The sequence below is a fragment of the Misgurnus anguillicaudatus genome, chromosome 24, assembly GCF_027580225.2.
Source record: "Misgurnus anguillicaudatus chromosome 24, ASM2758022v2, whole genome shotgun sequence".
Classification (NCBI taxonomy): domain Eukaryota; kingdom Metazoa; phylum Chordata; class Actinopteri; order Cypriniformes; family Cobitidae; genus Misgurnus; species Misgurnus anguillicaudatus.
In genome coordinates this window covers 17652300-17666789 of record NC_073360.2, presented here as the reverse complement: position 1 = coordinate 17666789, position 14490 = coordinate 17652300, and the positions used below count along the sequence as shown (strand labels likewise).

The 14490-nt window shown below is 38.0% G+C and overlaps 1 protein-coding gene and 1 long non-coding RNA gene across 2 annotated transcripts in view; one reads left to right on the top strand and one right to left on the bottom strand.

The window, feature by feature from the left end:
- The window catches only part of LOC129437897 (uncharacterized), a 72259-nt gene extending 64687 nt beyond the window's left edge, over positions 1-7572 (bottom strand). The window contains exons 1-2 of the long non-coding RNA XR_008642396.2: positions 7215-7572; positions 4316-4350 (exon numbers count right to left, since the gene is read on the bottom strand). This is a non-coding gene — a long non-coding RNA (uncharacterized lncRNA). The remainder of the gene's footprint in view (positions 1-4315; positions 4351-7214) is intronic.
- Positions 2781-14490, top strand: part of arhgap32a (Rho GTPase activating protein 32a) — a 31935-nt gene continuing 20225 nt past the window's right edge. The window contains exons 1-5 of the mRNA XM_055196279.2: positions 2781-3075; positions 6519-6636; positions 12515-12602; positions 12688-12782; positions 12862-12946. Of these exons, the coding sequence (XP_055052254.1) occupies positions 6548-6636; positions 12515-12602; positions 12688-12782; positions 12862-12946 (357 nt within the window). The 5' untranslated portion in view covers positions 2781-3075; positions 6519-6547. The remainder of the gene's footprint in view (positions 3076-6518; positions 6637-12514; positions 12603-12687; positions 12783-12861; positions 12947-14490) is intronic.

Genomic DNA, 14490 nt, shown 5'->3' with positions numbered 1-14490 from the left:
GAAATAACGTGCAAAGATGTAGGCAGATTGTACGCATTATGACTTGGTGCTATGTCTTTTTGAACTCGTGGTGCTGTGGTTCAGAGGTTAACACAAACTCACGCACACTCCTCTGTCTTTAACTAACTCAACTAGCTCTGTTGTGGTTTCCTTTGTTGAGTAGGACTGCAAGCAATAAAACCTCCCTCACAGGAACGGTCCTGTGCGCTCACTATGGAAATGGGAAAGGTGTTATATACTGTACTACTATTCAGCTTTGACATTCAAATATGTTATTAAATGATCATTCGCTGTCATCATGAATAAAAGCAAAGAGACAAAAATTCATACAGAAGGATGAGTTTGCTGACAATATGTATAGTAATCTATAAAGTGTACCCAACGGTATGAATTCATTTTTGATTAATACATTTTTCATTTAGCATGGAAGATGACACAAACAAGTTTTTGTTTTATAGTGTTTTTCTTGGACACAATTGGAGCGATGCATCATTGCATACATCTGTCAATCTGATAAGTAAGATGCAGGTGAAGTTTTGCAGTATATCTGCGGATGGAGATTGATGCCGTTGTATTTTATCCAGCTCCCCTGGTTTATGAAATGATATTTCGATTGTTGAATATATATACGATACTGTACAGGTAGACATGCCCCGTTTTTGTTTGTGATGGACAAAGGGGGCCTTTCACACTGCGTGCGTTCTTGTGTACATCTGCGCTGTTTTTAATAGTTTGTCTACGTAAACATGCGCTAGACTCGTGCGTCTCGCTGTTTTTGATCACAAGAACGCATCATGTGTGAATGGTCCCTAAATGGGGACATTTGCAGGAATTGTCATATCATCTCTTTGATTGCCTGTATTCAGTTATTGTGCTTACTACTGTACTTACAGTATGGTGCTTTGTGAAACTTTTTTACTTTTATTTTGTCGATCGAACAGAACTAACCTTACACAAGAGAGTTTTGGCTCATTCGGACCGGTTTGTCTTGGTTTAGATGAAGTTTGTGTTCTTCATTCTTTGCTGTTCATATTAACCAGCACTGAAAACTTAGAATGTAATACTGCATTATGCACTAATTTACGACTGTTTTAACATTAAACCTCATACTTAGAGCTTATTGGAAACTGCATTGTTGTGCTTTTAATTGCTTTTAAATAATTGTGTTGTACATTTGTTTACAGATTATGTTATCTTAAGATGTGTTCTGGGCAAACATGTTTTTCATCTTGACATCTTAAATGCAATGTGTAAGAGACTGTTCTTATGCGAAGAGAAACACACAGATTTTTTTGATTGAATGATTGAATGACTTGATCGGAGGCATTTTTGTTAAGTAATCTGATTTGTTTCAGGTATTATTCTTCAACAGTATGGTGCTGTACCAAAGCCTTATGTAAAATACTATGATGTATTGTTTGATTCATCTGCCACTGCTAAAGAATCTCCAAGAAATTGTTAAAGACAAAACACGGTGCAGTGTGCCTCTATCTCTCTCCTTACGGACATTCAGTGTCTAGCTACTCAGATGTTTAGATATGGTGCCTGGTGTGTCTTCATGCTGCTAGGAGTAAATGTTAATGATGTTTCCTATATCTGTACAACCAACATCTGAAGTGTGACATTGACCTCCACAATAACAAGTTGGACACCTTGATTCAGCATCTTGATATTTGAAGGGACGACCCTGCATTAAGCAATGGCATTTTAAAGTCTAAAGGAAAATCCCGTTGTATTCTTTTCTTTTCATTATTTTTGTATTATTTAAGTTTTCTTTACATCAAGTCAAAGTAAAATAAAACCCCAATCAAAAAGAAATATGCTATCCTGACAAATGAATTGTCCCTGAACATACCAGACCTAGAAATCATACATATGAGGACCTCAGATGCAAAAGCCACTAAATGCTGACAAAAAAATTAGATTTTTAACCAAATGCGTGTTAAAAATATTACGAATTTTAGTAATTTTGCAACAATTAGGCCTTAAGTAGATTCTTGTCAGAAAAAATTGCATGCACTTAGAGGGTTTTGCAGTGTGCGAAATTTGTTAAATACCAATGAAGAAATGACTAAAGTGCCGTTTGTGAAAATAAGGCATTTCAATTATGATATAATCTTTTCATTGCGATTAAAGTGAAATTACAGAACCTAAACATAAGAAAGAGAGATGGGTTTTGCGTGTGAACTCCTCATATGAAGTGTAATTGCTGTCTTTTAAAAGCCCAAATGTAGTTCTGTGTGGAGCCATTCAATTTACATTGTTTACATCACCTGATGCCCAGATATGCTCGTTTTGGCAAGCTATTAGGTTGACATTTTCAACGCTTTGGTCCATTTAATAACCCCGTCAAACTTTTTGTATTTTGATATAATAAAAAAAATAAGAGTGTTTACTTTGTGCGAGTGATCTTTTGACTAAATTCTCGAATTGACCACTAGAGACCGCTGTTGCGTAATGTTAGCACAGACGTGACAATGAATGGACATTAACTTCTGTTTTCACAACATATTAACCGAAAAGCCTCAAAGGGAAGGTGTTAAATGTTTTACCACCATGACTTATACGACTGTCATCAAGGAAATAAATCTCCATCCTGTTGTAAAGTCTTAAAACAGCACAACTCCCTCTCCCGCACCCTTTTTTTTAAGTAATTGGCTTAACGTAGAGGAGATAAGCCACACGGTGTCAAAGTCCTGACAGACAACTCCCACAATGGACACATAATTTGACAATTAAGTTACCTTAATAATGGTGAAGAAGATGAGACGAGACCTAAGCAAAGTTGAGACGGTTAAAATCCTCCTTGGTCCTGGCCACGCCCCCAAGCACACAGGTGACTGACGACGCGCGAGGAGAACTTTTCCCGTGTCTTGCCTAGAGTACAATCGCGTTCATTCATTCATGTTTGTGGTCACAGTTTCCATATTTACTCTTAACAAATGGTCGTTTTTTGTTGAGAAGACTCTTTTGACCTACCTTTTCACATCTACACTGACTGATGGGTTCTAGATCATATAAAACTTTAAGGATTTCGATTTACGTGGGGAGTAACGCTGAAATAATTGCAGAGAGGTGAGTGGTTAACTTACTGTAATTTCATTTATTTGCTGGCGATTTAAGTAAGTTAAATATTGACAGGTTGGATGAAATGGATTCAAAGAATCATACTGGTTTAAAATGATCACTTCCCCTCCTTAAATAAATATAAACACACTTGGTCTTATCTATGCCGCTATTATAAATACATTACGTACAGTAAACACTGCCCTCCAGGGTGCCGTCTGTTGCAGATAAACGCCATAAAACATTTGTATATTATAAAAGACGCAAAGATTCATTAATAAATAACTTTGTTAATGAGCCTACTACTAACCGGAAGCTGTGATATTACATGTTGTTGCACATGACAACAAACTAATTTTATCACGTCAACATATATTCAGCACCCATAAAGATTTATTAAATAATGTTCACCTTCCTATTTAAAAATACTCGTGTCCAAATGTCAGAGAGCATTAGCTTAAACTATTGTTATGCATTTCAATAAATTTAACATTTAACAAACAGATTATATTATTTGAGATAAAATATATTGAAAGTGATAAGTGAATAATTTCACAAATTTGCTTATTTAAATAAACTTGAGTCACAGATTTTTAGTGGGATTTTAAACATGTGGAACAGTCTACAACCATGGTCATATAGGTTTTATTTGTACATGATTTGGTATTGATTACTGGAATCGGTGTATGAGCCCAATGTGAAGTTAATCCTCCCGGGTGTCTACATGCATATTTGGAGCTGCCTTTCCTGTTGGGGTAGCTTCATTCGGCTATGTCAACATCAAACTTCTCTCTGTAAGAACTTTTGACAATATGTAACATAAATATCCTGTTTTGGGGCAAACTGTTCACATCTACTAGACTGAATACTGTAAATGCTTTGCATTAAATAAACCTCTTTTCCAATTTTAATGTCTGTCACGAGGTTTCTTGCTTCAAGTGGTTATGCTGTGTCTGTAAGGTGTGGCCCAACGTTACAGATCTCCTTTGTTTATACTTTACACTTGAATTATTGATGGATTGGGGTATGCCAGTTATTGCTTGTTTAGGTCTCGTTACATAAGACCCTTTTTCATCACAGCCTTGCATCTTTGGGTATATTTAAATAATCAGTTTGGAGAAAAAAAGTCCTTTGATTTTGCTTTACAGTATGTTGTTTGTATTTTAAGTTCACATTCACTATTTAGTAAACCGATTTTTCACTTAAATTCAATAAAGTCTTATTAAAAACTGTAAGTTTGTGTACTCACCCTTATTTCACTCCAAACCCATAAGACGTATTATTCTGTGAAACACAAAAATATATATATTTTGAATAACAGTGTTTTTAAAAAGTAACACATAACACATTTAAAAAGTAATTATTTAAGAATAAATCTTTTAAAAACTGAAAATTCTGTGCAATAAATGCAATAAAAAACTGACTATACCAGAACAGGCCTTAAACAGTAGCCAATCCTACTAGGGTCATATTAGTACTGGACCACATGTCTGTAGTGGCTGCAAAAAAATTAATTCCTTACAGATCCTTAAAGGACAAGTTTGGTATTTTACACTTAAAGCCCTGTTTTCAGATTGTTTATGATGAAATAGAACGGGTTTGCAACTGAAATTTGGACGTATGATGCTGGCCCGGGAATTTGCGGGTGTTTGTTGTATCGGCCCCCACCTCTGCAGTGGGTGTGTAGGTGCACTGGAACAGTCCTTCCTGGGATGCATTGGGCTTTCGTTTACAAAGACGTGAAACTCACCGAGTGGTCAGGGGTGTTCACTGATATGCTCACACAAAAATCGCTGCAAAAGATGCTTTCCAACAGGTTTTATCAAAGTTTTTGTCCATCTCCATTGACTTGTATTAGATGTGCTGTGAGGTACGGTATTACTCCGCCGCCAGGAACTTTGTTTGTATTCTTGCATTTGGCAAAGACAGATTATCGCCACCATCTGGGCTGGAGTTTCTATTATTCAAGCTCTCAGCGGAAGAATATACGGGTGTGAGGCGTTTGGGGAAATAGGTCCACAAGTTTACAACGAATGCTAAAACAACTGTTGGAAAGCATCTTTTGCAGTATCAGTGAACACCCCTGACCACTCGTTGAGTTTCACGTCTTTGTAAACGAAAGTTTCATGCATTTTAGGAAGGATTGTTCCAGTGCTCCTATACACCCGTTGTGGAGGTGGGAGGTGAAACAACAAACACCCGAAAATTCTCGGGCCAGCATCATATGTCCAAATTTCAGTCAAAACCGTTCTGTTTCATCATAAACAATCTGAAAACAGGGCTTTAAGTGTAAAATACCGAACTTGTCCTTTAAGAATAGTATCTAAATTCGGAATTGCTGCTTTGGAAATGTATGTTTTACTTTGCAATTCATACTGCTTATCAAAGTTTTGCAGCATTTCTTTAAATGCTGTTTTTCCACTATATTAAATGGTTTTGCAATGGATTGCATTACAATGTCAGTCAAGAAGCGCCATTAGATACGGTCCAGTTTATACAGGCGCTGCAGCTCCCCCTTGTGTTTTTTAGAGAGATATGCAATCATTGCGGTGATCTAAAATCATCACGATGAGGTCAAACAATCACAATGAGATGATTATTTAATAATTGTGACAGCCCTATTGAGAAGACCCACCCCCTTTTAAAAAATAACCAAAAGTGTTTCGTTTATGGCACAGTCCAGCAAAAAAGACGCACTTTTAAAAAACTTTTGGTGTGTACACACCTAATGCAAATTCAATGATTTGCAGAAGTAGTTTACCTAAAAAGTTTATGCAAAGACGCAAACTTGCGCGGAGCAATGCAAAAACACGAATATCCAAATAGCATTTGATTGGCCAGAAAATTTTACAAGAAGCTTAAGTGTAGGGTGATGTCAGAAATTTTTGTCTTTTTAGGGCACGTGGAAAAAGTTTAATTGTAATTTCATGGGGGCTAAATGGAGACTGGATTTTCAAGCAAAAGAAATCAGGAGATTTTTTTAACATAAATGGTTTGAATAATTATTTTACTGATCTTATCAGTGAATGTTATCAATAAATAATGGCATAGCTCACTGGTAGAGTTTGCATTAGCAGCCCATAAGGTCATGGGTTCAAACGCAGAAAACACACATACTGATAAAAAAACTATACCTTGCTAGATAAAAGCATCTGGCAAATGCATAAATGTAAATACGTCAGTCCCTATTCATTGTGATTTCATGGAAATGTGCCTCCATTACATGTATTATTATTCAAATATTACTCGAATAAAGTCATAGCACTTTGGAGTGACGTCAGGGTGAACAATGCCAAATGTTTTTTTTTTGGGTGACCTGTTGATAAATGTCAACCATGACTGTGACACACATGTGCAATACCACCACCGCTGAGAGCGGGTTAACAGGCCTTTACCCCTTGGCCAAGGTTTTATCTTTAAAGTGAAGCCCACTCTCCTCCCTCCCCTCCCAGACGGGCAGCTGTTGCAGTGATTCAGTATCATGGAGGCATGCAGCGGGACTGTAGCAGCAACGTACGGCAGAGCTCCAGCATCGCTGAGAGACACATACGATTATGATCCCTGTGAAGGGTGAGTAAAGCCTGCATGCTTTGAGTCTTCTGCCACACCTCTCGGTTTGCTTCGACGCCGGGTGCAGCGCGAGATTAGCATTTGTTATGCAGTATACTGTGCAAGGTTAGATGAGGCATTTGCGCTACAGTTGGCTGAATCTCTGCAGAATCATTGCTGCAGTGCATGTGAACCGTTGTGGTTTCTGCACACACAAGCATTCTGTGAATCATGTGACCGGTCACCTTATTTTATTTTTGAGGGAGCATATTTCAACAGCGCTGCCTGTATACAGCAAATGTGAATTTGTCCCCTGAGGAGCAGATTATAGGGGTGATTCTTGCGCAACTGGTGCCCTACAGAGATAATTACATGGGGAGTACATTCATCAATGAAGGGTGATGGGTTTTACCGCCCTAAGGAATTAGACACAGTTTAGTATAGTTTCCTATGTGGATTTCCCTATCTTGCCTGTTAATGTACTATTTTGATGCACTTTAAAATGGCAGTAAACTTTTACCCTCTTCTTAAAGGGACAGGAGTTTGGCATTATCATCGTATCTTATGTTGGTTTAATCTGGGAAAAGATAATCGCTTACTCTGTCTTTTGTCTGGTGGATGTATCCTGCCTTTCATTCCAGCTTTCATTCCCATTTTGTGAGGCTTCCAGATCCTTTAAGCTGTTCCAGCTCACCTTTCCTCACCCCTGGAGTGCCTTACATTTCAAGTTACCCTTTCTCCCTCTTCTTTGTTATCTCGGGTGGTTTTGCTTTTGACTGACTAAATGATTCAAGTGATATCCTTGTTCGCCACAAAACAGACAATAGGCTTTTTGGCAGTGCTGATCACATGGTCTATAATGTCCCCTTGTTTCGACCCTCTTGGGTATGATCTCAGCTGCAGTGTAAACCGGGTAATGCTCTGGAGGTTATCTGAAATGGGTTGAGTTTTCAAAAGAACCTTAAAGATAAAGATGTTTTTCTTTGAGAAGTAAGTGAAACTTTTTGTGTATAATTTATGACTTTTGTAAATGGTTATTTTCTCACAGATTAGTTTTGTTTTTGGTTTATTGCAAGAATATTCAATTCACATTGGTCTAAATTCATTATGGAAACTCAGATTTTAATGCGTAACACATGAAAATGCATTTGGACTAGCATGTGCTTTAAGCTGTACTTAAGTGTGGTAATATTGACATAACCAAGCCTTGGTCAGGCTGTAATGGGGCTGTTTGGTTATTGCCTCACCTACGGGTCATGAGTTCAGTGTAATGAATGACACCTCTCAGTTTGGTTTGTTTATTGCCCGTATGTTGTTCTTTATCAGTCAAATCTCACTGGGTCTTGCGTGTGTTGTGAGGGATCACAAATGCGACCCTAGTCCACAAAATAAGTCATAAGTTGCACAGGTATATTTGTAGCAAAGCCAACAATACATTGTATCGGTCAACATTTTCGATTGTTTTATGCCAAAAATCATTAGGATATTGATTATGTATGTCCCATGAAGATATTTTGTAAATTTCCAATCGTAAATATATAAAAAAAATATATTTATCATTAATAATATGTGTTGCTAAGAAATTCACTTGGACAACTTTAAAGGTGATTTTTTTTTCAATATTTTGATGTTTTTTGCACCCTCAGATTACAAATACATCAATGGAAAGCTTATTTATTCAACTTTCAGCTGATGTATAATTTTCAATTTAAAAAAATTGGCTGGTTTTGTGGTCCTGGGTCACAAATATGACAACTAGTCACATGACACAAGAACCAATTAGATATAGGGCCCTATCATACATGCTGCGCAATGCAGCGAGATGCAAGTGTTTTTTGCTAGTTTTAGCCCGATGCCATTATCATTTTCTTGTCCAGCGTCACGTTGTTAAATAACAAATGCATTTGCTCCCATGGACATTCTTGGCTTGAAGACGAGGTGTGTTCAGGCGCATTATTGGCATGTTGCTATTTTGAGGCAACTAAGAACGTTTGTGTCCTGCTGCGCATCCATGTGTATAATAAGCAAACGCGTGATGTCGTCCCGTTTATAGACGTTTCAGCAGTAACAACATAAACAAACGGCTTTCGTGGAACACACGTAACTTCTGGTAAACTCCGCTAAGAATCAATACCAACAAAGTCCTTTTAGAGTAGTTTATTTCTGATAACAAGCAAAATTTCATATTTTATAGCTAAAGCGTATATAAAACGACACTGAGCTAACATTGCTGTGTAAAATGTGTACTGTAATGTATACAATGTTAACTACAAACTGGCTGCCAAACCTCCCTTCATAGTGGTGATTCATGATCGCCGTCTCCCCTTATCTTTAGAAAACCAAAACATTTGTTATTTTTTTATGAGGTATTTGTTCCAGAGTTCATTTTAGCCACTAGTCAGACCATTAAACAAACAGAAACCGGAAGGAAAGTTCCGACCAGACGCGTAACTGCGACAAAGCATGTGTGTCTGATGAAACCATCTACAGGCGCATATTAACACGCAAAAACAATATTGCGCTATTGACTGTATACCAGGTTTTAGTTGGTCTATGGCGCAATATTGTTTTTTTGCGTGTTAGTAATTAGGGCTGCACGATAAATCGCATGCGTTTGTCACGCGCATCTTGTCAGTAATGCCGGTTCCTTGATTAGTATTAAATCGCCATCAGCTGTTTTCAGATGGCGCGACATTAACTGCACAGAGCCGTAGTTCCCTGACAAGCTGGGTCATATCGCATACATATCGCAGGCGATACGTCCGCGATAATTAATGCGAAATTGCCCAGATTGTCAGTGAACTACGGCTCTGTGCAGTTAATGTCGCGCCATCTGAAAGCAGCTGATGGCGATTTAATACTAATCAAGGAACCGGCATTACTGACGATATGCGCGTGACAAACGCAGGCGATTTATCGTGCAGCCCTATTAGTAATATGCCCCTATAAACAGAACGACAACACGTGTTTGCTTATTACGCACATGGATGCGCAGCAGCACACAAACATTTTTAAATATGGAAAATTAAAGGATTAAAATGTAAACAAATATTATTGAGTCTCTTGGACATAAATGTGGACAGTTTACAGGACTTTAGAAGGCATGAAGCTGAGATCAGCTGGCAAAAGAGCTGCTTCACCTGTAGCCTGGTAAACAGATTTTATTTTTGCTGATGTGTTCCCAGGCATACACTATGTATCGATCGCTAAAAATTGTCAAAATATTAACAGTTTTCTCTCAAAAACATTTTGTTTCACTTTAGAATACATATGAAGAGTACATATACAAAATCCTCTGAGTGCGTCTGACATGTTTTCTTTTGAATGAGCATCAAGCGCTTATGTTTAGGTTCAGTAATATCAGTTTAATGGCAATGAAAAGGTTATTAGTCAGTTATTGAAATGCCTTATTTTCACAAATGTCAATTTAGTCATTTTATTGGTATTTAACAAATTTGACTATCTTTCACATCAAAAGCCTCTAAGTGCATGCAAGCTTTCTGGCAAAAACCTCCACTTCTAAAAGAAATCTACTTCTTTGGATGAGACAGGGTAAACCGTTGCAAAATCACATAAACATTGCAAATGCAAAGTCAGAATGTTAAAATGAATAAACTGAACCACACATTAGGGGGCACTGTGATGCATGTGGGTGCCACGTTCGTGTTGTTTTCAATCCAAATACTCACAAGGGAGGCAAGTTTGAATGTGGTCCACGTCGTTTTACATTCGTCTTCCGTGCTACAGATTTTGCCAACAAAGAGGTGTTTCTGAATAGCCTGAGGCTGGGATTAAGCACATTTGAAGTGAAAGTATTTGATGAGGGAGACCATTCAGTTAATGTCATTTTCTCATTTTTGACCTAGGTTGCTTTTAGCGGCTTTGCATTTGAACTTTTCATATATTTACATATTGGAGTTACAGTGGCAAGAAAAAGTATGTGAACCTCTAGGAATAAACTGGTTTTCTACAGTGATTTGCCATAAAATGTGATCTGATACTCATCTAGGTCACAACAATAGACAAACACAATGCGCATAAGGTGACAACACACAAATATTTCTAGTTTCTTGTGTCTTTTTTGAGAACCCCCATTAAACATTCAAAGTGCTGGAGGAAAATGTAAGTGAACCCTTGGATTTAACAGCTTGTTGAGCCTCATTTGGCAACAAATACTTTCAGTAGTTTTGAATCAGACCTGTGCATCGTTCAGAAGCAATTTTTGCTCATTCCCCTTTACAAAACCGCTTTAACTCAGACACATTTGTAGGATGTCTGGTGTGAACCGCTCTCTTGAGGTCATTCCACAGTTTAAGGTCTGGGCTTTGACTAGGCCACTCCAAATGGCGCATTTTGTTTTTCTTAAGCCAGTCTGTAGTGGATTTACTACAATGCTTAAGGTCATTGTCCTGTTGCATCAACTAACTTCTACTGAGCTTCAACTGGTGGACAGCCACCCTGACATTATCCTGTAGGATTTTTTTTAACTTAATAATTTATTTTACCCTCGATGATGGCAAGTGGTCCAGGCCATGAGGCAGCAAAGCAAGCCCAAATCATGATGTTCCCTCCACCATACTTCACTGTTGGGATGATGTTTTGATGTTGGTAAGCTGTGCCCATTTTGCACCATAACATTTTTCCCAAAAAATTCAACTTTTGTTTCATCCATCCATAAAATATTTTCCCAGTAGCACTGGGGTTTGCCAAGGTGCTCTTTTGCAAACTTCAGGCTCACAGCAATGTTTTTCGGGAGAGCAGCGGCTTCCTCCGTGGTGTACTGTCATAGACACCGTGCCTGTCCAAAGACTTGCGTATGGTAGACTCAGGAACAGAGCTGTGTGCCCGTTCCATTGATGTCTTCAAGCCTTTAGGTGTTACTCGTGGATTCTTCTTTACTTCATTGAGTATTCTGCATGGTGTCTTAGGAGTCATCTTGACTGTGCGCCCACTTCTAGGAAGGGTAGCTACAGTATTTAACTGTCTCCATGTATAAACAATTTCTCTAATTGTAGACTGATGGAGGTCTAAACATTTTGAGACGTTTTGTATCCCTTTTCAGCCTTATGGAGTGCAACATCTCTTGATCAGATATCTTTATAAGAGCATGGTTCAGAAGAGCTGATGCTTCTTAAGGACAGCAATCTTAAAATGTGTGAGTGTATTAATATCAATCAAAGTTGCACTAAACCACACATTTAAACTCATTTTATTAATTGGACTCCAGTTTGCCAGCTTCTGACAAAAAAGCTTTCAGTAAAGTAATTAGTCCATGGGCTCACTTACATTTTCCTCCAGCACTGTGAATGTTTAATGGTGTTTCCAAAAAAGACACAAGAAACTGGAATTATTTATGTCTTGTGAGCTTATGCACATCATGTTTGTTTATTGTTGTGACCTAGATGAGGATCAGATAACATTTTATGGCAAATCACAACCAGTTCATTCCTAGGGGTTCACATACTTTTTCTTGCAACTGTATTTGGATTACCTTACATTATTATTACATGTTTGCTCCCACATAAGATGATAACATGATTGCATTTTAAAATGTCTGTCTTCAACTAAAGAAAGAAAGTCATCTGGGATGGCATATGAGGGTGAATATACCCTCAACGCTTTGTCACTATAGCGTTTTTATTTATTGGTATAAAACAGTATGTAGAGATTATCTCAATTTGTGGTCCACTTATAAAGTGTAACTTTTTAAAAAAAGCTAGAAAAATATTTACAAAATTTTCATTTTTGGGTAACCGTCCCTTTAAGAGAATGTTTCTTCAGTTTTTTTCATTTTACTGATATTGTTTTGTGCCGAATGAAGTGATGCAGAGGTATGTACAGTATGCAACCTCATAAGCTTATTTCAGCATAACCCCTTTCTTATCATCTCTTCTTTAAGGCCCCACCCAGAAGACGATGAGGGGGAGGAAGATAGGAGCTTTCAGCCAGCTGAGACTGCAGGCTGGGAAGACGCCATTGCTGTTATGGTACGAGTCTGTGTGCCATCTTTCTGAGAATCCATAGCTTTATATGTTTACAGTGCTGTGCATTCATTTGTGTGTTTATTTGCAGGCACGAGGGGCGTCGATGGTGCCTGATCTGCCTGCAGGATCTTCTCTGCGCTCATGTGCCAGTACAGCCAGCATGAAGGTCAAGAACGTGAAAAAGTAAGTGGGAATATGTCAGAGATGTTTTTTTAATTCTTCACATGCAGGAGAATACTGATAAGTTTTTTGTATTTTATAGACTCGCCCTCACCAAAGGCCATTTCCCACGGCTGGCAGAATGTGCTCACTTTCACTACGAGAATGTTGACATTGGCTCTGTGCAGGTGAGGGTTTTTGCGGTAAACTCAGACCTGTTTGAAGGCCTGGATTACTCATGTTTGAAGGAATGTGTTCATTTGGTTATTGGCTGGGGTGTTGGTCTGGCTAGCATGTGGAAATTAGGGCTGTGGTTTTAAATGAAGAGCAATTAGGCCTTGTCAGGTTAATTGGTATCCTACAACATCTGTGAAAAACATCTTGGGTTGCTGAATAACAATGAGTAATAATGAAAATGGTGTGAATTTATTGGGAAGAGAGCATAGAACATAGACTATTATATATTTTATTCGACTTAAACATATACATTTGTATTTACACAGCGTTAGCTTCTTTAATTTCAGGTACAGGTTTGTGTTATACTGTCTATGTTCCAGTAGAGAGCAGCAGATATTGTTTCTTGTTAAATGGCTCAGATCCCCCTATAGCAGAGGTGTGTTGGTTTCAGCGTATCACGAGCGGAGTGTGATGTCATAGCCAAGAAACAGGAAGTGTAACGTACAGCTCTGTGCTCTGCTTCCATAATCTTCTGGGTTTCAAGGTCACATAAATTCCTGGATGATACCTTGCAGACGTGTCTTGTTCAGTGTCACACTGATAAAATTCAAATTTTATATTACAAACAACCAGCTGGTCTCCCATCCCAAACATGACAATACCACATGAAGTTTATTGTTTCTGAAGGAGTGCCTCTCTTTTGTTGCTCTTAAAGTTCATGTGCACATTCCAGCTAAACAATAGTGTATTAATAAAGACGTATTAAATAGCAGCAATTCAAAGCTATGGACAAACAGAAAGGCCTTTTGTCTGTGTGATGTGCACTTATGTCATCTGATCCCATTGTAATGCAAATACTGCTACCGAAGAAATACTGTGTGAGTAGTTTGGCCATGTAACGCAGCTCAGAGACTTAAAGATGTATGTAGAAGAAGTGAATATATGAGCTCGATTATAGAAACTACACAGGATATCTGTATTTTTGTCTCATTGTAAGTAAAATGTCATTTTCACTCTTATATAATAGCGAATATAATCATTCATGTGATTCACAAGAGAGTTTTAGCGTAGTGAGCGTTGGTTGCCATAGGTACATTGCGCAGTGACTCTCGTGAATTGCGTGATCCAAGATTGCGCATCGTAACTGGAAGCTAGTTATTATAGTTTATTAAAGGTCCCGTTCTTTTTGTGTTTTTGAAGCTTTGATTGGGTTTACAGTGCGCAATATAACAGTGTTCATGTTTCACATGTAAAAAAAAACGCTGTATTTTTCACACAATTTATTTATCTGTATAGCGCTGTTTTCACTGTCCTCAAAACTGGCTGATGTCTTTCTTGTTCTATGAGGTCCCTCCTTCAGAAATACGTAATGAGTTCTGATTGTGTAGTTTGTTTAGTGTGTTGTGATTCGACAGCAGCTTAGATTGCCGTTAGCTGACGTATTCCTGTGGGCGAAGTTTAGTCAAAAACTATTCTAGTGACGTCATTAAAGCAGGAAGTAGAGGACTGTAGGCTTTGAAAGGCGAATTGTTTTAAAGAAAATATATCGCCTGGC